General features: G+C 46.6%; 2 protein-coding genes and 1 pseudogene across 2 annotated transcripts in view; 2 read left to right on the top strand and 1 right to left on the bottom strand.

Annotated features, from left to right (window-relative positions):
* Nucleotides 1–4,917: 4,917 nt before the first annotated feature.
* LOC121045185 (40S ribosomal protein S12-like) lies at nt 4,918–11,936 on the top strand (annotated as a pseudogene).
* A 3,114-nt stretch (nt 11,937–15,050) lies between these two features.
* TUBG1 (tubulin gamma 1) lies at nt 15,051–20,181 on the bottom strand. Its single transcript, XM_040497630.1, has 11 exons — nt 20,029–20,181; nt 19,620–19,732; nt 19,227–19,394; nt 17,944–18,012; nt 17,588–17,667; nt 17,015–17,141; nt 16,690–16,776; nt 16,435–16,584; nt 15,895–16,047; nt 15,642–15,803; nt 15,051–15,452 (listed from the first exon to the last, which is right to left on the bottom strand). The coding sequence occupies exons 1-11, from the start codon at nt 20,075–20,077 to the stop codon at nt 15,255–15,257; spliced, it is 1,356 nt and encodes a 451-aa protein (XP_040353564.1). The 5' UTR covers nt 20,078–20,181; the 3' UTR covers nt 15,051–15,254.
* A 175-nt stretch (nt 20,182–20,356) lies between these two features.
* RETREG3 (reticulophagy regulator family member 3) overlaps nt 20,357–25,215 on the top strand; it is a 27,579-nt gene continuing 22,720 nt past the window's right edge. Inside the window, exon 1 of the mRNA XM_040497629.1 lies at nt 20,357–20,712. Coding sequence (XP_040353563.1) covers nt 20,450–20,712 — 263 coding nt within the window. The 5' untranslated portion in view covers nt 20,357–20,449. The remainder of the gene's footprint in view (nt 20,713–25,215) is intronic.

The raw sequence follows: 25,215 nt of genomic DNA, 5'->3' as shown, positions 1-25,215 counted from the left end.
TGAATTTGGCAGAGTCCAACCTGAAGGTGTGCTCTGGGAAATCTGCTACAGGGAAGCCTCAAGATGCTGACCCTGGATCTTCTTCTGAGTGATGGCTGGAGTGTGCATTGTGTGTGTGTGTGTGTGTGTGTGTGTGTGAGAGAGAGAGAGAGAGAGAGAGAGAGAGAGAGAGAGAGAGAGAGGAAGGAAATGTAGAGAAGGTATGGCCTAGCTTACCCAGCAGAAGTCCTTTTCATCCACTACTCCTAGGTGACAAGGTGAGCATCAGAGTCACCTGGCTTGCCTAGATGGCCATGGGGAAAGATGTGTAGGTCTGGATTAGACTCATAGGTGGGAGTGTGTTAGTGTGGGCAAGGGGAGGGGCCCATGTCAGTCTCAGAGAGGAGCTGCTGCCTTAGTGGGTTATTATGAGACCTGCTTCCTCAGCTAAGTGGACAGGTGAGGTCACCTGGCTGTACCTCACCGATGAGGTTGACCAACTTTTGTTCCCAAATCCTCTCCAGGCTTTTATGCATATGGGAAACAAGTAGGGAAGAATTAAGCTGAAGCTCCCTCCCTTCTGACTACCTCTCTCTTTAGAAATGCCATCATTTCTTGCCATCAGGAATCGTTAGCATTGGCTTGGGGTCTGAAGGATGGGCTTTATGAGTCAAGAACTTCTTGAAATTGTTTTCAAATCCCTATGGCTATTTCATTCTGGGGAGATTCATAGCAGATTCTCAAAGAGATCCATGAATCAGCAAAGGATAAGAAACCATTGATGTAGGGCACAGCAGAAGGAATGCATGTGTTCATGGGTCCTTGTTGTTCACACGACAGGGATGTAAATGAATGGGGTATGACAGTGTAGTAATAATCCATTCGGTGGCTCAGGGCCTGTGGATTAGATGTTGTATCACCTGACAATACTAGTTATCCAAAGGCATGCACACACATACAGGTTAGAGGTAGTGGTCAGAAACTTGCTGAATGAGCAGGGAACAACTTCAGTGCATACAGAGAAGTGAATACTATGTGTCCAAAGGAACATAGCTGGTTGGAATAGAATAGTCACTGTGGGGAGATCCCTGAACACAACCGGATACCAGAGCAGACAGAGTATTATTGTGTTCTTAGGATTGATTCAGTTTACAGTCCATAAGAGGGCTGGGTCACAAGGATTTCCAGGGGCCACACTAGACTTCAGTTAAGACTGTTCCCTGGCCCCTTAAGCTGTATTGCCTATGGTTATGTCCCAGAAGCAGAGGTGGTAGTCTGGCCTTCATTAGCCCCTAAACACTATTAGGTTCCTCTCTGCTTCATCCTTTCCATGAACCTCAGGGAACCAGGTGTTTTTTTCATACCATCCCTATGGCTGGTGCTCTGTGTGATTGATTTCCATCCTTGGGGCCCAGGCTGATGGGATACCCAGAATAGTACCTTTTCCAGAACTGGAATCTGAGTGGGCAAAGGGAAAGTTTGGGGAAGCAAAATTCCTTCTGAGTTCAGGAATTCTAAACAAGGATGGCCATAAAGGGAATGGGAATCCTCAGAGAGGACTGCAGGTTTGGGAAAGGAAGATGGATTATTTGCAAATCTTTGGGCAAGATTCGGGGATTTTGGGCCCACAGGTTTCCTTATTGGCCCAGCTGTAGTTTGGTGGTCCCCTGAGGCTCTCACTCCCAACCACCAACTTCCAGCAATCTCCTGACAGTGGCTGTGCTCCTGGAGCAAGGCAAGCTACTGCCAAGTTGTTTTATTTATTTTTTTTTTAATTTTAATGTTTATTTATTTTTGAGAAAGAGACAGACGGAGCATGCACAGAGGAGGGGCAGAGACAGAGGGAGACACAGAATCCAAAGCAGGCTCCCAGCTGTCAGCACAGAGCCCTATGCAGGGCTCGAACTCACAAACTTCGAGATCGTGACCTGAGCCAAAGTCGGAAGCTTAACCAACCGAGCCACCCAGGCACCCCTACCACAAAGTTGTTTTAGAGGAACACATCCGGTTGGCAACTTTGTTGTACCCTGTGGATGACCTTCTAGCTGTACTGGTTCTGACTGCTCCCTCTTCCCAGCTTCCTTTGCAGGTCAGGCCTTGAAATTGCCCTATAGCTTCCACTGATTTTATGTTCTGGTACAGCTGTCCACAGATCCAATTCATGATTCGTGACTATTATTTGATCTTGTAGGAAGTAAAATACTTGTCATCGCTAGTTTGTTTCCATTCAGGTGCTAATGGAATATTGTATAATGTATCCATTGGGAATATTTCCAAAGGATCAAATATCAGAAATTCAGCAACATCATCCCATTTGGTTCCTTGATACCATAGCTACTCCCTGTAAGAACGGTAGGATATCTTTTCTTATGTCATGCATAAAAGGAATTGAAAAAATTCATTTCTAAAGTTGCAGAAATGACCTCTCTTCCCACCCTCCCCCCATTTCCCCTCCCTTTGAAAACTGTCCAGAATTAAAGTCGCAATATGCCTGATCTATAGGCCAATGTGGTGAACACATGAATTTATCCTGGGGTACACTATTATCTGATTGTGTGGCAAGTCTTTTATTTATTATTTTTTAAATATTTTATTTTTAAGGGGCTCCTGGGTGGCTCAGTCGGTTAAGCGTTCGACTTCGGCTCAGGTCATGATCTCACGGTTCGTGGGTTCGAGAGCCCTGTATCAGGCTCTGTGCTGACAGCTTGGACCCTAGAGCCTGCTTCAGATTCTGTGTCTCCCTCTCTCTCTGCCCTCCCCCACTCATGCTCTGTCTCTCTCTCTCTCTTAAAATAAACATTAAAAAAAAAAGATTTTATTTTTAAGTAATCTCTACACCCAACACGGGGCTCGAATTTACAATCCCAAGATCCAGAGTCACATGCTCTACCAACTGAGCCAGCTGGGTGCCCCCTGTGTGGCAAGTCTTTTAATGTCTTCTTGTTAAAGGAAAGGCAGGGAAGGGAAGCCACATCCTTGACATCATTCTTCATTTGTCCAACAAATGTTTGTTGAACACCTACAATGTACTAGGACCTGTGGTAGATATCAGGGATACAGAGATAAAAGATGTTGTCCCAGCCCACAAGAAATGCATAGGCCAGTGGGGAAGACAGGGAAGTCAACCATTAATTGAAATATAGTGGGGTATGGGGTACCTGGATACCTCAGTCGGTTAAGAGTCTGACTTTGGCTCAGGTCATGATCTCGCCATGTGTGAGTTCAAGCCCTCTGGGCTAACAGCTCGGAGCCTGGAGCCTGCCTCAGATTTTGTGTCCCTCTCTCTCTGGCACTCTGTCTCTGTCTCTCTGTCTCTCTATCTCAAAAATAAACATTAGAAAAAAATTTTTTAAAGAAATATGGTGGGGGGAGCCTGGGTGGCTCAGTTGGTTGAGTGTCCGACTTCAGCTCAGGTCATGATCTCACACTTTGTGGGTTTGAACACCGCATCAGGCTCTGTGCTGACAGCTTAGAGCCTGGAGCCTGCTTCGAATTCTGTGTCTCCCTCCCTCTCTGTTCCTCCCCCGCTCATGCTCTGTCTGTCTCTCTCTCCTTCAAAAATAAATAAAAACATTAAAAAATATATTTAAAGAAATATAGTGGGGTAATTGCTAGGAGGGCAGGAACAGAGTGCAGGTATCTCTGAAGAAGGTCACTACTCTCTTCCAGTGGAAAAGCAGTAACCCCTCATTCTTTTACTATTATTTTTAACCATTGTTACCTTTTTATCAGGAAAAAAAAAAAGATTTTCCATGTAGATAAGTGAGTTTCCCAGATAACCAGCTTATCTCTCTAGGTTTCATAACTTAAAACATTTAAAAATTATTTTGGGGGCACTTGGCTGATTTGGTCAGTAGCATGTGACGTTAAATCTCGGGGTTGTGAGTTCGAGCTCCATGTTGGGTGTAGAGATTGATTACTTAAAAGCAAGATCCTAAAAAGAAAAGAAAACACTTTAAAAATTATTTTTGGTGGGAATATTTGTAAAATGCATTCTTTACTCCTTTCTTTTCTTAAGTGGAATACACAGAATGAAATTCAATCTTTTCTCGTTGACTCAAGGCATGGGCATGAACACCAGCCTTTGCTATCTGGCTGAGCTGCCCAAAGACTTCTTTGGAGATATGTTCACCCTTAAGCTAGATGATCCTTTCCTTATGGCTTTTTGTCATTTTTCTGTCTCTTTTTTCCTTATCAGGGCAATAGCCCTGGTCCTAACTGCTTTTATTTTAAGGTCCCTAGTACCCCTCTCCTTTCTCCTTGCAAATTTGTGTTGGTCTAGGAATTCATACATCTAAACAGGTTAGGCTTTTGTTTCAGATAAGAGTAAGTAGGGATGCCTGGGTGACTCCGTCAGTTAAGCATCCAACTATTGATTTCAGCTCAGGTCATGATCTTGGGTTTGTGAGATCGAGCCCCACATCAGGCTCTGGGCTGACAGCATGGAGCCTGCTTGAGATTCTCCCCCTCTCTCTCTGCTTCTCTCTCTCTTAAAAGTAAATAAGTAAAATTAAAAAAATAAGGGGCGCCTGGGTGGCGCAGTCGGTTAAGCGTCCGACTTCAGCCAGGTCACGATCTCGCGGTCCGTGAGTTCGAGCCCCGTGTCAGGCTCTGGGCTGATGGCTCGGAGCCTGGAGCCTGCTTCCGATTCTGTGTCTCCCTCTCTCTCTGCCCCTCCCCCATTCATGCTCTGTCTCTCTCTGTCCCAAAAATAAAATAAAAAACGTTGAAAAAAAATTTTTTTAAATAAAATAAGAGTAAGTAGACTATGAGTCAAGACTTGACAGGCTCACCTATAGGTAAAGTACATAATCTTGAGTATGTGAATGTGGCTACCCAGAGCACCCTCTTTGTAGTTTTCTTTCTGCTTGATATTTACATTCCTTTGGGGGAATGTTTTTGAATTCCCAGCATGTGTCAGACACTAGAGATACAGCCATGAACAGGTCAGTCCTTGCCCTCAAGGAGAAAAAAACAAAAGCGAAAACATAAAATAATAAAGTGTGGTGACATTTATGGCAAAGAAAGTACAGGGTGCTGGTGGAACATCTATGGAGAAGCCAGAAATCTTCACTGGAAGTGACACTTGAGTGACCTAGAGATTAAGTAAGGAGCCAGCCAGATGAAGGAAGTGGGGTGAAGAGGAGAGATCCCAGAGGAGGAGACACGTGGAGAAAGCTGGAAAGCCAGAGTGTGAGTGGTTGAAGGACCTGGAGGAAGCCCGAAGTGACTGGAGTGAAGAGAGCCAACAAGAGGTGTGGCATGGAGAGAGCATCTTCAAGGTGATGAAACAAGCATCATGGCAGATGTCGGAGGAACTACTGTAGTCTCAAGATCGGTTGAAACATTTGATCCCCCAAATTCCCAGTGGGATCTTAAGTTTTATTTGCTTAAGTGCTTTGAGGAAACAAAGAAATGTATTCAGGGACACCTGGGTGGCTCAGTCAGTTAAGCGTCCGGCTTTGGTTCAGGTCATGATCTCGCGGTTCGTGGGTTCAAGCCCCACATCAGGCTCTGTGCTGACAGCTCAGAGCCTGGAGCCTACTTTGGATTCTGTGTCTCCCTCTCTCTCTGCCCCTCCTCCACTTGTGCTCTGTCTCTCTCTCTCTAAAAAATATATTTTTTTTAATTTTTAAAAAAGATATTAAAAAAAGACATGTAGTCATTAAAAATTTTTTAAAATGTACCCATTTTCATATTTCCTATATTGGCAGAAATTAGTCCTGAGGCAAAAGCTGGTTTAATGTATAACTTTTGGGAATTAGACTTCTCACAAATACTTATTTTTAAACAATAAATCATTTTTAAAATAAAGAACAAGATTATGTTTGGAGGATGTTAGGAAAACAAAAGTTCTTATCTCTTTTATTTTCTACGTAGAGAAATAGGTTTATGAAGTTTAGGCCATGATGTGTAACTGGATGTAACAGCAAATTAATTGATTGTGTAACAAGACTATGCAATTCGCTCATGAGGCACTAGTTCTTAAGTTAGCTACAGGGAAATTGGCCGTTTCTATTATCTTGAATGAATCAGAGTTATATGCAGATTTGAAATTGCCTTATGATGCTTACTTAACCTTACCTTTGAACCCAAAGCAATCTTTTTTTTTTTTTCATCCATACTTAAATTCTTATAAAGGGGCCAGCCTTTACAACTGTGGTAGATTGTTGCACCAATGGCCCTAATGAATTCTGCCTCCCAGTGTTCATGCCCTGGTACAGCTCCCTCCAGAACTGATTCTGGGCTGGATCTTAAGACTTGTCTTGGCCAATATGTATGATACAAGTGTAGCAGGGCAGTGCTTATGCACTGGGCCTGGCCCTCTTGGAACACCATCCTGGACTGCTATGCAAGGAAGTGGGTCTTGTCCACTGGAGGTTGGGAGGTTGTGAGGAAGAGAGCTGAGCCTCTCTACCCACCACGAATTGCCAGACATATGAATGAGGCCAACTTGGACTTTCCAGCTGTTCCAGCCGTCTGTAATAGACCAAGTGAGCCAGAGGAGACCAGTAAAAGAATTGCCCAATCAACTCACAGAACATAGAGAAACAGTAAATCAGTGTTCTATGCCTCTGTGTTTCACAGTGAATTTTAGGCAGTAATACATAACGGAAACAATGTCGTTTTACATTGTTCAAGTTTCGTTTTAAAGGCAGTCTAAGATAGAATTACGAACAACGGGTGGGTGTTTTACTTAAATTGCTCTATGGGAGATGGAGAAAATTGTACACTGGAATAGAAGGGAGTATTTCAATCTGCTGGTAAAGTAAACTTTAAGTTAATATGACAAGTTAAAATCCACCAGATCTTTTTCCAATTTGAAACTTGTTGGATCACACTATTATAAGTAAACATTAGGATATATGTTATAAATTATTCTCAAGAAAGTTTCTCACAAAAGTAATGCATTCATGGGGCGCCTGGGTGGCGCAGTCGGTTAAGCGTCCGACTTCCGTCAGGTCACGATCTCGCGGTCCGTGAGTTCGAGCCCCGCGTCAGGCTCTGGGCTGATGGCTCGGAGCCTGGAGCCTGTTTCCGATTCTGTGTCTCCCTCTCTCTCTGCCCCTCCCCCGTTCATGCTCTGTCTCTCTCTGTCCCAAAAATAAATAAACGTTGAAAAAAAATTAAAAACAAAAAAAAACAAAAGTAATGCATTCTTAGGGCACCTGGTGGGTTCAGTTGGTGGACTGTGTGACTCCTGATCTCAGGGTTGTGAGTTCGAGTCCCACGTTGGATATAAAGATTAAACAAAAAAAATATTTAAAAAATTAATAATAATACATTCTCCCTGAAGAAAAACAGAAACAGCTGAAAAAATTTTAAATAAAATAAAAAATATATCAAGCTTTATCTCACAATCCAAATATCTACTGGTAATCATTTCAGTGTATTTTCTTGTAGCATTTTTTCTGTGCTCCATTTAATACTTTTTCATATTTAAATCAAGCTGTGGGAGGGGAGGGGAGTGTGGATATTAAAGTGTGGCATGAGACTGTTGAGGGTCTTGAACCGTTGGTACAAATAAGTATCTTGATTACAGCGGTGGTCACGGAAGGTAGACGTAATAAAATACAAATGAGTGAACTCTATATGGCTGGTGAAGCCTGCATGTGCTCTGTGGATTGTACCAGTGTCAATTTCCTGACTTTGATATTGTACTACAGTCATGCAAGTTAACATGGGGGAGACCTGCTGTACATTTCTTTGCACTTTCCTGCCAATCTATCCTTATTTAAAAAAAGAAAATCAGCATTTAGCTAGAGTCATGCCCTCCATTTCCCTTTTACATGTATTTTATTATATATATAACATATATTTTTTTCATTTAGAAAGAGAAGGTCCAAGTTTCATATCCACGTGTCTTTTTAAAAAATGTTTTTAACGTTTATTCATTTTTGAGAGACAGAGCACAAGTGGGGAAGGGGCAGAGAGAGAGAGGAAGACACAGAATCCGAAGCAGGCTCCAGGCTCCAAGCTGTCAACACAGAGCCTGACACAGGGCTCAAATTCATGACCTGAGGTCATGACCTGAACCGAAGTCAGACACCAACCTACTGAGCCACCCAGGCGCCCCTCATATCCACAGGCCTTGATTGCTTTCAAAAATGAACCAAAAAAACAAAAAAAACACAAAAAAAACCTCTCTTAATATATTTCAGAGTTAACTGTTAAGAAGAGGGTACATATTTTTAAATCTATTATTTGTTGGAACATAATTATTGCCAGAATGCTGAATATTCTGTAGAACACAGGGGGTTGTATTTGAGAGGCTCAGAAAGGGAAATTACATGAGAAAGATACAATTATAACGCTAACAAAATACCGTGAAATTATGCATGTGGTGGGCTGGAGACGGAAAGAGGAATGGTGCAGTTAAGCTTGGCGAGGAGGCCCCAAGTATGCACGGTCCGGACTGATCTGTGAGGGCTTTGGGGCAGGGAAGACAGAGAGGCAGTCTGCTGAGCAGAGCCAGTCTAGGGCAGCTCAGGACAGGGCAGGGCAGGCTATGGTGCCTGAGAACAGAATGATAAAGAGCAGGCCATCAGTGTGGGCAACAGCGTCCAAGAACCCACCTTCAGGAGGGAGCAGAACATGAGCTGGAGTTCTGATATCAGATTCTGCCAAATACTGGTTTGCAGAAAGAGTTAGAGAACAGGAGGGAATAGAAAGCAGGGGGTGGGGGCAGAGTGCAGTGTCATTTTGGGTGAAAAGTCCAGAAGGGGCGGGCTGGCGGCTGTAGCTTCCCAGTTGGCCTTCAGGGTTCCCCTTTGTTCAGAGAATAAAGTCCAAACTCTACATAGCATAAAAGGCCCTGCGTGACCTGTCTGGTCTTGGAGTATCAACCTGACCTTGTCCTCTGTTGCTCCCCCAAATGCACCTTCTGGGCCTTTGCAGTTTCCAGAACCCACTGTCCTATTTCTAGGCCTCCCTGCCCTCTCAGGTTCTTTTCCCTTTGCCTATCATGCTTTTCCTTCTGAATGTCAACACATTAACTGCTTCCCTGCATACAAGGCCTTGCTAGGTTGTCTCTGGGAAGCCTTCTTCATACCTGGGTTGGGTCATAACCCCTTTTCTCTGTCTTTGGCCTTCCATGAGCCCCAGGTGGGTCCTGGTGGCCTCATTTGCCTGGTGTGAGCTTCCCTTCCCCAGTCGACAGGAAGGGGATGGTTGAGCTGCAGAAGAGAGGTCAAGTCCATCTCATGCTTCCCTGCTAGCCTGGGTCTCAGCACATGTTAGTCCCCCTACCTTCTCTTATGTCTCCACTTGGAAAGCTTCCCTCAGAACTCAAGACCCTGTCAAATGATCGCTCCTCTGTGTGACTCCCACCCTGGCCTCCCATAGCCTTTCATTCTTGCAAACACTCAATAAATATTTACTGAGCACAGTACACTGTTGTGATCCCACTGATGTGTGCTTACCACTTCAGCTGCCACTTTGCTGCATAGATGTCTTAGGCTGTGAATTTTCTGAGATTCACAATCTTAACTTCTACACCTAGGTAACCCCCAGTTCCTGGAAAAGGTTCAGGCACACAGCAGACCTTGATAAATTTGTTTCAAGAATGAATATGCTTTATTATAAAGGATATTGGTTTCCAAGAAATGCCTAAATCCTTAAGACCAGAAGGCATATTAAAGGTCACCTCAGGGGCATCTGGGTGGCTCAGTGGGTTAAGAGTCCGACTTCAGCTCAGGTCATGATCTCGCGATTTGTGAGTTCAAGCCCCGCGTCGGGCTCTGTGCTGACAGCTCAGAGCCTGGAACCTGCTTCAGATTCTGTGTCTCCCTCTCTCTGTGTTCCTCCCCGGCTCGTGCTCTGTCTCTCAAAAATAAAGATTAAAAAAAATTAAAGAAAAAAAAGGTCACTTCATCCATCTCCTAGGATCCGTCCATTCCAGGCGAGAGTCATCATGTAGAATTTGCTTGACTGAATTCAGTGGAGGGGGATTCATGGTCCATGTGACTGCTCATTCTACCTGAGGACAGCAGCAATCCTGTGGATGTTTTTCCTTCTGTGGAGCTGCAACCTTCCCCTTTGTAGTTCCCTCCACTGGCCCCCTGTCCTGCTTCCAGAATGTCACAAAAGAGCCCCTTCCCTCCTGCGGCTGACAGCCTACCATATATCTGGCAGTTAATGCATCTCTTCCCAAGTTTTCTCTTTCCAGGGAGGGAAGGACCACTTCCCAGCTGCATGACCCTGAGCTTCAGTTTCCTTGTTTGTAAAAATCGGGATAAGATAGTACCTATCTATAGAGTTGTTGTCAAAATTAAATGAGCTCATGTATATAATGTGCCTAGAACAATTCTTGGTGTATATTAAACGCTCAATAATGATTTCAATATTATTTTGTATTATATTTTACATGTAGCACTTAAAATTGGACAACTTCTATTTTGAGACATTTAATTAATTAATTTATTATTTATTTATTTATTTTGAGAGAGAGAGCAAGGGAGGGGCAGAAAGAGAGGGAGAGAGAATCCCAACCAGGCTCCACACTGTCATCACAGAGTCTGATGCTGGGCTCTATCCCATGAACCATGAGATCATGACCTGAGCCAAAATCAAGAGTAAGACACTTGGGGCGCCTAGGTGGCTCAGTTGATTGAGCAGGTGACTATTGATTTTGGCTCAGGTCATGATCCCAGGGTCGTTGGATCAAGCCCAGCAATGGACTCTGTGCTGGGTGTGGAGCCTGCTTGAGGTTCTCTCTCTCTCTCTCTCTCTCTCTCTCTGCCTCCCTCTACTCACACTCTCTCTCTCTCTCAAATAAATAAAATGTTAAAAAAAAAAAAAAAGGAAATGCTTAACCAACTTAGTCACTCAGGTTCCCCCAGACATTTAATTTAAAAAACAGAATAACAGGGGCACCTGGCCAGCTCAGTCAGTAGAGCATGAGACTACATGAGACTCATAATCTCAGGGTGGTGAGTTCAAGCCCCATTTTGGGCGTGGAGCATACTTAATTAAAAAAAAATCAAAATAATACAATATATGATCACATGCATAAATTATATTATTAACATATGATATATATTTCATATAAATTAATTATATTATAGACTATATTCCCTACCCCCAATAAAATTGGAAATCCCCTTAGGCATTCACTATGAAGGCTTATGAGCAACTTGGTCTCTATTTTTAATAATTGCTTGCTTAATTAATTAGCAAGTGTCTACTGGACCTTAACTCAGCCCTGATCATTCATATATACTGCTTCAAGATTTTCCGATCATTCTCTGTGGAGTTCTTTAATTTAGGGTGACCCACCATCCCAGTTTTCTCAGGACTGAGGGGACGTGGGAGTTTTAGTTAAAACCAAATTTGAGGGGGGTCTTGAGACTCAGAACTTTCAGTGCTAAAACCAGGATGAGTTGGTCACCCTATTAATTCGTAACACCTCTTTCCCTGCACCACTGAGTCTCGCGTAGGCGGAGGCTCGGGTGCAGTCAAGGTTCGTCTCCACCTGTAACCCCCCGGGTCCCCTACCCCTGTGGCAGAGGAAGAATTGCTGCTGGAGGTGTAATGGCCATTCATACTGGTTTACAAGAGGTGTCAAAGACCGCCCTCATCCACGACGGCCTAGCACGTGGAATTGATGGCCTAGCACATGGAATTCACGAAGCTGCCAAAGCCTTAGACAAGCACCAAGCCCGTCTTTGTTGCATCCAACTGTGATGAGCCTATATGTAGGAGGCTGGTGGAGGCGCTCTGTGCTGAACACTAAATCAACCTAATTAAGGTTGGTGACAACAAGAAACTAGGGGAATGGGTAGGCTTCTGTAAAGTTGACAGAGAGAGAAAAACCCCTAAAGCGGTTGGTTGCAGCTGTGCGGTGGTTAAGGACTATGGCAAAGAGTCTCAGGCCAAGGATGTTATCAGGGAATACTTCAAATGCAAGAAATGAACAAATAAAAAACTTGGTTCTTGTTCCTCAAAAAAAAAAAAAATTCATAATGGATTTGAGAGATAGAGAGATGAATCGTCTGCTTCTAGAGTTGATGGCCACGGTCACTACTATAGCAATGCTGGAGATCTGAGGAGAGTATTTCCAGCTAGGTCTTATGGGGGTGTTAGACCCTGAGTGACAGAGCCTATAGCTTTGCAAGAAACTCAATTTTACCAATTCATGTTGCAGTGATCAGATCCTAGGGAATTTCACTAAAACTTACAAATGATGGATTAGTAAATCAGAACATCAATGTAAAATGTTCCTGTTACTTTCCTAGGGCAGCCCCTTACCTGCTTAAGGTACCCAAGAGGGAATGGAAAGTGAGCAAGTGGTGGAGGTGAGCGTTACTGGAAGGTGTACTGGTGTTGGATTTTAGTTGAGTCTCCACCGCAGACAGCCCCTTTCTAGGGAGATGGAGCATGCGTGTGACTAGTGGCGACCACAGATGAGACTTACTGGACTGACTCACCCACCCTGTGGGGCATCTGTGCTTACTGTGAGCTCCCAACCCACTCTTGTGCTCATAACCTCTTCACCTCATCCCGGTACGCTTTTCCAAAGTGACAGTCCTAAGTCCCAGATTCGTTTACCCCACTCTACTTTTACTATAAAGTGCTTCCTGATATTAGATATATCTGTCCCTGAGTCACATCACATGGGAATTCTGGGAATATTACCTTGAAATGGCTGATTTTCTCTAATTTTGTTTAGTCAAAAAGAGGTTCCTGTTCTGTGCATGAGCCTTCATTCTCTCTCCAGCTTTACTGCAGCTTGTGTCTCATCAGGACAGTTACTTCTGTGGTTTGCAGTCTCTCAGACCACAGGGATTTTTCACCACCAGCACCACCTGCTGCCCTGATTCCCAGAGGCTTTCCTCCCTTTCCACCTGGCCTCTTCGCTGCCCTCTAGTTGACATACTTTGGGGTTTGCCACTGGCCAAGAACCGGGAGGGGCTGCGTTGGTGTGGGGTGATGGGTGATCTGGAAATAGCCTTGGGGGAGGGGCCTGGCTTTGAAGCTGGCATTGAGGTGTGTCTGTGCTCCTAGTGCCTGGCACTCAGCCGTCAGAAGGAGGCAACTTTGCAGATCCAGCTCTTCTTTCCAGGGAGGACCCCCTGCACAGGGTATTTACCCCTCTGGGTTGGTGATAGAAAACTCTACTCTGGGCTAGCTGGTGCTTCCTCCCCCTGGGGCTCACGCCCTTTAACTGGGTCTGGCAAAGGAAGGCAGGCCCTGGGCTTGTGGCCTGGAGGGGTCTAGCCAACGATTCACATATAGCAGCCTTTTACCTTTGCCAGCACGCATGACCCCTACTCAGCATGAGTCACTCATACAGATACCCCAGGTGATGAAAGATTTCTCATCTGGGGCAGGGGTTGTAAAGGGAGAAAGGAGCAAGGCAGGGTGCCCAGTGGTGCAGGGGCCAGAGGTGGAGCCGAGAAGGCACCAGGTGCACGCCAGTTTTCCCTGAAGTCACCCTCTCTCTGCTCAGACGACAGGCAGCTGGTTGACACTGACCAGGCTGACTCAGGAGAGGTCTGGCAACTGCAAGTGACAAGCTCATGCTTTGTGGTGGTGACAGGCTTATGGTCTCCCTGCCACCTATCAGGCAGCCCAGAGCCTAGCCTCTGACTGCCCATTCCCTGCCCATCCGTCACTTTTGTTCATAAGGGTTAGGCCTAAATGTTGCTCACTGTTCATACGTCAAAGCTTTATTAAAGATAAATAGGTTCATGGAAGGAAAAGTGTGTCCTCAGGCCAACAATGAACAAGAAGAAAAAGATCTTAATTTGCCCAAATTAAGAATACTGATTCTGGGTAATCTTCAGCCTCTGTAGGGACTCACAGTCACCTTCTTGGGCTGGTCCTTCACCTGTATGCTGAGCTCTGCCAGCCCGAATCCTTCTGATCCACTGGGCTGGCCCTCTGGCTTTGGCCAAGCATGCTGGTGGTGACAGTAATGAGAAGGCAGGCACAGGTCCCCAGCTACCCTGACATGGGTGATGGGGACACTTAACAGGTATACCTGAAGCAACTTGAGGCTGACAGTCCCACCAACCCAGAGAGACTGCACCTGCCCTGTCTGCACAGGTGTTCAAAGTCCTCACATTCTCTGACAACCATGCACTCATCCAATGGCTCCAAAAGACCTCAGAGATGGGATTCTACACTAACCCAAAAGATATCATAAAAGGCAGGACGTGCAATGGTCAGGGATGCTGATGCCAGTCAAACCAGGATTGGACTCCAACTCTGTCATTTACCAGGTGGGTGACTTGGTACATTAACCATGGTTAGTCTTAGTTTCCTTGTACTAATAACATCTGTCACTTCATAGAGTTGTCATGAGGATTGAACAAAATAATGTGGAGTACCTAGCAGAGTGTCCACGTGCATGTTTGCTATTATTCCCCAAACCTCACCCTTAGGGTGCATAAAGGCCTAAGAGGGGCCCTGACAATCCACCATGATCTAGGGACAACCTGCTTTGCCCTTTTGATTCTGAACATTTAGGTCACTATATATTTACTACTTCCCTGCAGTTTTCCACAAGAAGTGGGAGGGCTCTGTAGACCACCTGTAAACAGAATTATGGAGCCTTAGTTATGGGCCCACTTCGGGCCCTGCTTATAGTCTAGGCTTTGGGTTTGGTCTCAGGAGTTGATTGTCCTAGACTCCAGCTGCCTGCCCAGTGGCTTTCTTGGACTGGCTCTCTGGCATACCCTGCTTACAAGATTAAAGGCACTTGGATCAACTCTACTGCTTGCCCAGGCCTGGCGGTGGGGGTGGTGACTGCAGGCCCGCTTGCTATGATGATTAGCAGGACACTCTGATGTGGGAACATGAAACTGGCAGATTGGTCACCTATACAGGGAAGGGTGGGAGGGACCTGGGACCCGGAATGTCAGTAAGAGTAAGGTGATATCTGTTGGCCTTCTTACCCTGGGAAGGCATGTCTCACATGGGTAGACACCACCTATGTTCTCCAAAATGAGGAAGGAGAAGGAAAAGCTAGGGGAGGCATTTGCTCAGAGTTGAAGAGGCTGGCAATAGGGGAAAGAACAGGCACTACCCCCTTCCCCACATCTACAGGCCTTCAGAAAACCAGTAACTTCATTTATGTCCAGTGCTTTATTAAACATAAATAGTCTCATCAGAGGAGACAGAAACGTGTCCCCAGGCCAATACAGAGTACGTGCATGTGTATTTATGAGGAAGAGATGTGTGAGGTCCCTGATCTGTGCTCTGAGGGGGTGGTAGGTCAGGCGGGGCCTGGGCCAACCAGTAAGGCAGACAAGGTCCTGGTCCTGGGGGACTCACTGCTCCTGGGCGCCCCAGGAGATGTAGTCTGGCCGCGTGGCCGCATGATACTCGTCGATGAGCTGCTGCACAACCTCCCTGGATGTGTCCAGCTCATCAAAGTTCTCCTTGAAGATGTCCTCCTTGCGGAACTGCTCCAGGAAGGCCTCCCGCTTCCGCAGCTTGTCATACTGGCGACAGGTCCGCTCGAAGAGCTTGGTGTGTGCAGAAAGCAGGGGTCACAAAGAACATAAAGAAACAACATGGCCCAGAGAGACAGGGAACCAGTGCTGGGCAATCTGCACATTAAGAGACCTGGAAGCAGGGGCAGCAAGGATGTGGAGAGGTGAGGCCCAACCAGGAAAGTGCGTATGGGAAGACAGGTGCAAACCGTTAAGCCTCACCGAGGAGATGCTGGTGTGGTTGGCCATCATGAGCCCACTGACCCGGTGGGCCGAAGGCAGGTAGGGAGACTTCCTTGACAGGGCCACCTGGATGCTGGCAGGGCCCCAGGGGATGAAGTTGGCCAACTTCCGCTCCCGGATCCTCTGCAGACTCTTGTGGACCTAGTGGGGAAGGGTGGACACAACAGTGGTGGTGGTAGCCTCTCCTCTACCCCTGTGGGTTCCGGGGGTGGCACGAAGGGGCCTCACCTACCTGGGTGGGGTCCACCTCCCCCTGGATGATGTTGAGGATGGCGATGTAGCAATGGTTGGTCTGGCGATCCCGGCCCGTGGACACCATCACGTTCTTGGGCTGCAGCAGCCGCCTCATGACATCCAGGACTGTGGTCTTCCTCACGCTGGCCACCTGAGGGGAGAGCGGGCCACGGGGACCAGGCCAGCACTCAGGGCACGGTCCAATGGCTGACCCCCATCAGACTCAGGCTAGGATGGTCTCTCTGGGAGGCATCTTGAGATTCAGGTGTACACTGAGCCTTGGCTGCAGGACCAGGAATCTTAGCCCTCCTCAGCTCAGCAAGGTCATGCCCCTGTGCGGGAGCATCAGCAGACCCCACATAGCCCGGGCCCTACAGGGAGCCAGGGGTCTAGGGAAGAGGAGAACAAGTCAGCACGGAGCTGGACGGTCTGTGCCTGTCCCTGAGCACAGAGCCTCTGGGGCTACAAAGAGCGGCTCCTGGAGGGCGCAGCAGGGGGACAGAAAGGCTAGGGCAGGGCCTGCTGGGGCTGCTCCTACCGACTGGTCCGTGGTGAGCGGGGTGTAGCCGGTCATGAGGAAGTGGAGTCGAGGAGTGGGGATGAGCGAGGCGATGAGGCCGATGAGGTCGTTGTTCATGTAGCCAGGGTAGCGCAGGGTGGTGGTGCTGGCTGACATGATGGTGGACACCTGGGGACGGGGGTGCCGGGTCATGGGCCTTGCCTGGGGCGGGGCCTCCCTTCCCCAGATGGCACTCCAGTAAGGAGGGTTTCCAGTCCGGGAGCAGGGGCTCACCAGCTGGTTGATCTGGGAGAAGGATGGGTTCTGGATGTGCAGGCGGTCTGTGGCAATCCGGTTCAGGGCTGTGTTGTCCAGTACCACCTGGGGGACAGAAGAGGGTGACAGATTTATGGGGACAGACAGAAAGGACAGGAGCTCTGCCTGAATCTGGGCTCTGAAGCTTAATTTCCTTGGTGCTTCATGGCCAGAAAGACCCATCCAAAAGGCAGTGGCACAAGACTGAGGCACAGAAGGGCTCAAAATAGACTTTTTAAATGTAGGAAAATGATGAAATAGACAAGGGGGTTGGCACTGGAGAATGGCAGAATCCAGGACGCACCACACAGTCTGCGTTCTGGGTCAGCCTCTTGAGCGTGAGCAGGGAGTTGTAGGGCTGGACCACCACATCGCTCATCTCGTCCTGGTTGGGAAACACTGAGTATGTCTGCACCAGCTTCTTGGGGTACCTGGTGGGGTTGAGAGGAGAAGGTCAGGGCAAGAGATTGGAGGCTTAGTAAACATGGGGCTCACAATAGTCAGAAAGCAGTGAAATCTAAATGGCGAAATTGGGGTGGGACACAGGATCAGCAGAGAAAGAAGACTTGACTTTTGGAAGTCTGCAACCCCAAAGGGGGAAGGAACGGCAGAGACAATCTTAGGACCTAGGGTTCTAACTAAACCAGCCATACCCCCTGAACCTTCTTCATCTCTTCATCTAGGGCTTAGATTCTAGGCTCTGGATCCAACCACTCAGAGTGTGATCAGGTTCTTGGTTATTTTATCTTCTCTTTCTCACTACAGGAGTTAACAGAAGGGCCTTTTCATTGCTCCAGCAAATAGGAAGGTGTATCTGGAGGGCCTCCCAGTTACTTGGGAAACCAAGTCCTTCCTGCCCCTTAAAACACATACTTACCTGTCATTCAGTCGTTCTAAGAGGTAGGAGCCCAGGCCAGAGCCTGTCCCCCCAGCAATGGAGTGACACAGCACGAAGCCCTACAGGGGGAAGGTGCAGTCAGTGTCTAGGTACTGGATTTCAGACTGGACCCATCCTACAATTTCTTGGACTCCTATTTTCCCAAGCCCTCTCCTCCACTTCCCTTACCCCACACATACAGCTCAGGAGACTCTGCCTTGTGTCCAGCAAAGCCCAGTGACTTCTGTCCAGTGCAAAGGGTACATGGGTAGGTCTTGTACTTAACAGGTGGCTTCTAAAAGGTGTTGTGAAGCCTTCCCTCTGACAGCTCCCACCAGCATTCCTAAGACACTCACCTCTAGACTGTCACTGCCATCTGCCTCCCGATCTATGATATCAAAAATGTCTTCGTGGATCTTCTCTCCCTGTACAGACATGGGGAGTATCAGAGTGGGACAGGACCATGGGACAAAGGACTCTGACCTCAGAATAGCCACCTTGAATTCTCCTTATAGAACATAAAAGTCCTTTTTTGGAGCACAGTGGCCCTGCTTGTTATTTGCACTGAGAGGCAATATAGTACAGTGGGTATGAGCAGATACTCAACATCCACACTGCTTGGATTCATGTATTAGGTCTAGTTTTATTTAACCAAGTGACTCTGGGCAGGTTACTTTAGGTAGGTTACTCAGTTTCCTCATCTGAATTATGAAGGTGATACAACTCCTCAGTTCCTTATTCAAAATTCTTGGGGCCAGCTATGTTTCAGAATTCAAATATTTCCAATTCTAGAAAGGTAATATGGTACGTATGATGTATGTTAAGTAAAATGCCAGTGGGTATCTGGTGTGTGCTAATCAAATGTATTAATATTTCTGCAATGAAATGTATAAGTAATGACAAGTTAGATAAAAACTATAAAATAGCCTGTCTTCACTGAGATTTTTTTTTTAAGATTTTATTTTTAAGTAATCTCTACACCCAAAGTAGGGCTTGAACTCACAACCCCAAGATCAAGAGTCACATGCTCTACTGACTAAGCCAGCCAGGTGCCCTGAGATTTGGTTTTGCTACTAAACAAGTTATAAATCATGTTTTGGTTTCAGAGTTTTTTTTTTTTTTAATTTTTTTTTCAACGTTTATTTATTTTTGGGACAGAGAGAGACAGAGCATGAACAGGGAAGGGGCAGAGAGAGAGGGAGACACAGAGTCGGAAACAGGCTCCAGGCTCTGAGCCATCAGCCCAGAGCCTGACGCGGGGCTCGAACTCCCGTACTGCGAGATCGTGACCTGGCTGAAGTCGGACGCTTAACCGACTGCGCCACCCAGGCGCCCCTTCAGAGTTTTTTAGAATCTGAAAAAGGAGGTAAGAGACTGTGAACCTATAATACGTATCTTTAGGGTTGTTGGGAGGGTTAAGTAAGTTACATGTAAAGCACTTAGTATGACCTGGCACACAGCACTAGCCAAGTGCAGTCTTAACCATATTGACTTAGAAAAAGGAACTCCCCTCAGCCATCTCTCTCTCGCTCTACTACTCCTACATCCTTGATCTGGTTTCTTCTCTCTCTGGCAAGTCATACCGCCTGCCCTCACACAGGAAGGGAGTTGTGGGTTCTGCCAGGGAATAGCAAATGACCTGCGAGAATCCACTGGCCCAGTTGTTGCCAGCCCCTCCTCCATGCTCTGACAGGTAGATGTTCTCTGGGTTGTAGAGCTTGGCATAGGGGGAGTTGAGGATGGAGTGGATCACCCGGGGCTCCAGGTCCAGCAGCACGGCCCTGGGGATGTAGTGCTCATCGTCTGCCTGTCAAGGGGAGACCAGCAGGGTGGTCCAGTCAGCTAAGGCCCAGTCCTCCATCCTCCCAACTCTGGCTCCTGCCTGTCCTCCCTCCTCAAGCCAGCCGCCCTGACTCCTTTGCCCAGAGGGTTTCCTGGTACCAAGCCACTGCCCTTCCCTCAGGCCCCCCGGGGCCACTGTGGGGGCGCGGGGTGGGGGTGGGGGGCGGGCTGGCAAAGTCGCTGGGAGCACCTGGTAGAAAAAGACGTCCTTGCGGTCAGTGCCCTCGGTGGCGAACTCCTCCACGATGCCCTCGGGGCTGATACCATGTTCAGCGCACAGTTGTTTCCAGAACTCGAACCCAACTGGTAGGGGGGGAGGGGCGGACGGGCGAGAAAGAGGACGTCTGGGTCTGGGCAGATTCCAACCAGAAACTGGGGGACTGAGCGCTCGCGAGTCTCCCATGTCAGAGGAAAGGGCTGTACGCCAGCGACTGGGAGGGGAGGGCCCCTCAGGGTTGGGCAACTGGACACTGGGTCAGGCATGTCCCGCCTTTGGAAAACTACGATTGTGGGAAGGGCGGATGGAGTCCAGGATCCCGCAGTGAGATCCCATAGAATCTAAGGAACCTGACTAGTGGAGGGGCCGGAGGTTCGCTCACTCTGATTGCCGCACTGGCCCAACTGTAGGGTGATGATTTCCCTCGGCATCGTCGCTCCAGCACCGGTGTTGCAGCCGCTCCCGCCAGCCAAGCCGCGGCTAGCCAGCCGCTAGCTGCACGACGCAGGCGCCAAACAACCCGCTCCGCCCTCGAACTTTCTCCGCTCCAATGAGAACTGAGTTCTGGCGATGGCAGGGCCTCATTCATGTGGCTTCAGTGAAGCAGACTGCGCGTGTGCAGCTCCTGGTCGGGCTCTGCGCCGCGGCGCGGCGCGGGGGACGTACTTTGACGCAGCGTTCTCTTTGGGAGGACGTGAGGTAGAGCTTGTGCGCAGGCGCACTATGGAGGGACGAGGCCTCCCCCGCGGAATCGCGCATCTGCGCAGTCGGTGTTTATTGTGACCGACGGGCCGCGGCCCCGGATGTTGTGGCTCCCGGGGGGGGAGATGGCGGAGGCAGAGGGGGTGGCCGCGGCCCCAGGCCCAGCTTCGGGGCCTACTTTGAGGGGTCGCCGCACTATGTCAGGCTCCTGGGAGCGAGACCAGCAGGTTGAGGCGGCGCAGCGGGCCCTGGTGGAGGTGCTGGGGCCTTACGAGCCTCTGCTGAGCCGGGTGCAGGCAGCCCTGGTGTGGGAGCGGCCAGCCAGGAGCGCCCTGTGGTGCCTGGGGCTGAACGCGGCTTTCTGGTGAGAGAACTGGACCCTCGGAAACCCTTCCAGGCGCGAATTCGTCAGGTTTCTCTAGGGCTCTACCTCTCGCCTCTCCTGTTTTCTTCGCTGCCTTGGCTCCTTCCAGTACCTGCCTAATTTTGCCTCACCTCCTTCCAGTCCATTCCTCCTGCAGGCTTTGGCATCGCAGTTCTCCCCAGGGCTTTCCAGTTATCTTCCCTGCTTTACTTGCTCCCGCACCCTTGCCCCGCACATCTGGCAGGAGCTTCTGGTAACATCTTGAGCCGCTCGAAGCGAGCGAGGACGCCTCATTTTGGCTAGGGAAAGCTGTGTCACTTAAGGCCATCACTTCCCGTCTCTTGTCCGCTCAAATGTGGTTTGAAGACCATTCTCAGAGCTTTGATTTTAGTAGTTGTTATATTGGGGTAGAGGCATGAGGCGTGAGGTCTTGCAAAAGTATCCAAAGGTGTGATAAGAAAACAAGCTTGAGTGATCTGAATTAGCACGTTAGTTATCCTTTCCCTGCTCAAGGGAGTTTATGAAGTCTGAGCGTCAATGAGAGCCTCCAGAGCTGCAACTTGAAAGAAAATTATAAGCTTTTGAAGAACAGTTATGAAATAGTGGTAAATTTCACCCGTCTCAAAGCCACTTAACGATTGCATCTCCTCCCTGTTCCAAGGAATTAGACATCTTTCTTTAGGCACGGTTTATAGGCAAGGAGATTGAGGATGCCTAATAGCGTGTGTGAGTTTTCCTGAGCTGCCAAAGGGAAACTATAAATATGCTTTAAGAGTCTGTGTGCCGTGCTGTGCGAAAATGAAACTGCTGCTTCTCAGTTGTCATCCCCTAAAGAGGACATAGGTCTTCATACGGTCTGCTAAGCATAGTTTGGAATTGTTCATAACTAGGAAAGGATTATTCACCAAATTCCAAGGGAACTGAAGTATAGGGGGGCTTCTACAGCTGAATGAAATAAACCTATTCTGGATGAACCTGAAATGAAACGAAGTATGTGTTTCCAAAGAAAATGTGTTTTTGCTAAAAGTACGTTTTCCTGAAATTCTTGGTTTTAGAACCAAAACATTTATTATCCTTTGTCTGAAAGATTTTCAGTGAACTGGAGCAAAATAATGTCAAATTCATTGATAGACACAAGGTTCAGCTATTAAGTTAAGCCTCTCACAGTCTGAAGGGGACTCAGGTTTGAGGTGTCAGAGCAGTCTCTGGCATTAGTTGCTTCCAGAGTCTCTAGCAAACTTGATGATAAAATTTTCCTACAGCATTCTTCATTTATTTTTGGTTGTGCTTCTTTGATCCCCAGGTACCTACTTCCTTCCTTTTCTTTCTTTGGCAGAAATCTTTAAGTGTAGCACCTCAATCAGGAGCATTTCCCAAAATGACGGTTTCTTCCTTTCCCCCACCTCCCCCATCACAACTCCTAACCCCAAACCATTCAGCCAAAACTTCATTTCCTACATTGAGATTGTACTCCTAGGGGAGAAAAAATTGGCCCTTAATAAACCAGTTTGTATCCAAGTGTGATTGGCTAATATATAAAAACTTCATCAAGGTTTATTAATACAAATGAGTCAGCATGTATGTTGTTATTTTTGAGGAGGGGACTTTCCATATGCCCCTTGCCTGAGAGATTTTTTTAAAAACATTTATTCATTTTTTTAGAGAGATGGAGACCAGGTGTGAGTGAGGGAGTGGCAGAGAGAGGGAGACTTAGAATCAGACTCCCAGCTGTCAGCACAGAGCCTGACACGGGGCTCAAACTCATGGCTAGATCAAGACCTGAGCTGAGAACGCTCAACCAACTGAGCCACCCAGGTGCCCTGCTTCAGAGATTTTTGAAGTAGAATGTGGAGTGGAGGTCTGTATTTATAGGGAGCTGCTCTCCTATGTGATTGAGGCACATCTTTGAATGTTACAGTTAACTTTAATTTTCTGGCCCCCAACAGTGTTTGCTTAAGTTTACTAATATTCTATGTTTAGAATCTCACTCAGCTCCCCTTTTTGTAGTCTTGGTCGTGATTGGTCTTTGTCTCTGGCATTTCCTGCTAGGTTGCCTACTGAGTATCCAGAACATGGTTACTGTTGTTACATTCCCATCACTCTCTACTAGGTACAGAAGAGCTATAGCAAAATAAAAGTGTGACTCTTGAGACTCTTATACTTTATGGAGAGAGGACTCATCTCCATGAAGGCTACAGAGTGACTGATAGTGTTAAACCCTCAGAGACTAAGGTACTTTGGTATTGGAATTCATAGCATTGTTGTTTTAGGAAATGAGCTTCCTTGGAAGACAATTTGAGGCTCAAAATGAAAGTTAGACTTGACATTCTGGTAGCATCATGTTGTACATGTCAACATGTGTTGACATTTCAGTTAGGAATGCCAAAGACTGACTGTTTAGTTCTCGGACATTATAAATGTTTAGAAAATGTAAGAGGATCATTGGCTCAGGTCACAGAGAAATTGTCTGAAAAATTTTTTTCCCTTGTTTTAAATGATGGTACATCATTAACTGTGGTGTTTTATGCATTTTGAGGTATTAGAAGATTGGATAGGAGTACAAAAAATCCAAATTCAGGTAGGTAGTCCCTCTTAATTTTCAGTGTTCTGTATTCTCAGTCAAGGTTTTTCTGTACGTGTGAATGTGCCCTCTTACATCTTAATAAAACAAAAGCAACAGCAGCGTAAAAGAGATGGATGTAAATGCCTTGCCTCTGTAGTATTTCAGGGCTTTCAGTCTTTTTTATTTTTTCTTCAGGTTTCAGAGCAGTTATGGTGATTATATCGGAAATCTTTCAGCCTGTGTTGCTTCTGGTTACTGACATGTTATTATCTTTAGGATAATAACAGAAATGTCAGGCCTTCCTTTCCAATAGCTTGTGTTTTCATTAACCTCAGCACCACCTGTAAAGGAGTGATTTGGGGGAAGAATATTGGAGTCAGCCAGAGTGTATCCTGACAGGATCAGAAAAAAACAGGTTGAAGTAACCTGTTGGTTTAACTCAGATCTAGGAGATCGGGGGAGCACTAAGGAGCCCTGGACGTGTGTGTGCATTCCAAGCCCTCCCCCTTCTATGAAGAGGCACATGATTCAAGGAGGGCTAGATGGCTTCAGAGCTCCTTTCCAGTCTTTAACATTCTAGGATTCTAGACCATCTTTCAATTAAGGATATCGATTTAGAGCAGTCACAAGCCGATTCCCTATTGAGATCTGCTTTTACAATGATTTGTCTCAGTTAACCATACCATCTTCTAGGGATATCATGGAATCTGTTGTTTTCACGATTAAAAAAATAAAGATGTTCTCTTTCCCCCCAAAAGAATCCAAATACAAAAATGACCGAGTAGTGATTAAAGCAATTCTGATTTAAAAGTTTAGAATATGAATGAAAAATAATAGGGACAGGAAATGGAAGGCGGGGCCCAGTTAAATAGAGGCATTTGTTCTGTGAGAAAAATTTACACGTCAAATTTCAGATGAAACATACTGAGCAAATGCTTCTCATGCTGGTCTTTGGAGGGTTCTTGTTGCTTTTGGTAGCCAAGGAGACTCCCAGGGGTGCCTTGGCTTACTGTTTTGCCTGTCTTCCGCCATTAGTTTTTATCTGTCCTAATTTTAAGGTTGGGTGCTTTCTGTCCATTACCATAAAGTAGGTGTTTAGCAACTAGCTGGTTTCATTTCTGGTTTTGTGTAAGCAACAACTATCACTAAATTATGTGGGTTGGGTTAATTTTTTTCATACTGATTTACCAGTGACTAGCTCATTAACCACATGGCCACAAGTGCCGTACAATAATGGGCTTTTTGTCCCTATAGGATGGGATGCTTTGTTCTGAAGTGCCAGTGAGACAAGCCTACTCTGTAATAACAAAGAAACCCAGAAATAGTATCTTCTTTGGTTGAAGATAGACATGTGCTCTTTATTTTATTTATGATATAGCAAACTCTAATTCACCTGTACTAATTATGAAGATCCGTGGTATAATTAACCTCAAAGAAAATTGTTTGGTTTTGGAATTTCTCTTGATTTTTCTGGAAACCAGGTTGTTTTTCCAAGGAATATTTCTTATTCAGAGAGATAATTGAATTTTAACCCCTAATAAAGGGGGTGAAAAGTTTACAGAAGGAAAAAAGTAGAAAATAAGGAATCAATGGATATATAACATTTCACTCTCGTTAGTAATTAAAAATTTGAATGTAAATGGCAGTGAGTTACTAATTTCTGCTTATTTTTTTTAATGGTAGTATTTAATTCTGGGGAAAGTATGTAAAAGCTGGTATATGATTGATAGCAACATAAATTCAATAATCTTTCTGAAAGGTAATTAAGCAACATGTATTAAGACACCTAAGGGGCATCTGGGTGGCTCAGTCCCATGTCAGGCTCTGTGCTGACAGCTCAGAGCTTGAAGCCTGCTTTGGATTCTGTGTCTCGCTCTCTTTCTGCCCCTCCCCTGCTTATGCTCTCTCTCTCTCCCTCCCTCTCTCCCTCTCCCTCTCCC

This window comes from Herpailurus yagouaroundi, unplaced genomic scaffold, assembly GCF_014898765.1.
Source record: "Herpailurus yagouaroundi ecotype Mexico unplaced genomic scaffold, PumYag 189, whole genome shotgun sequence".
Classification (NCBI taxonomy): domain Eukaryota; kingdom Metazoa; phylum Chordata; class Mammalia; order Carnivora; family Felidae; genus Herpailurus; species Herpailurus yagouaroundi.
This window is presented reverse-complemented; position numbering and strand designations above follow the sequence as displayed.

What these genes read in the sequence shown, in the direction of transcription:
- TUBG1 (XM_040497630.1), bottom strand. Translation starts at nt 20,077, where the DNA reads ATGCCGAGGGAAATCATCACCCTACAGTTGGGCCAGTGCGGCAATCAG. An exon ending in ATGGCAGTGACAGTCTAGAG is followed by an intron (nt 17,668 to 17,943) that starts GTGAGTGTCTTA and finishes TTCCCCCTGTAG; the next exon opens with GGCTTCGTGCTGTGTCACTC. An exon ending in TCTCCCAGATCAACCAGCTG is followed by an intron (nt 16,585 to 16,689) that starts GTGAGCCCCTGC and finishes CCCCGTCCCCAG; the next exon opens with GTGTCCACCATCATGTCAGC.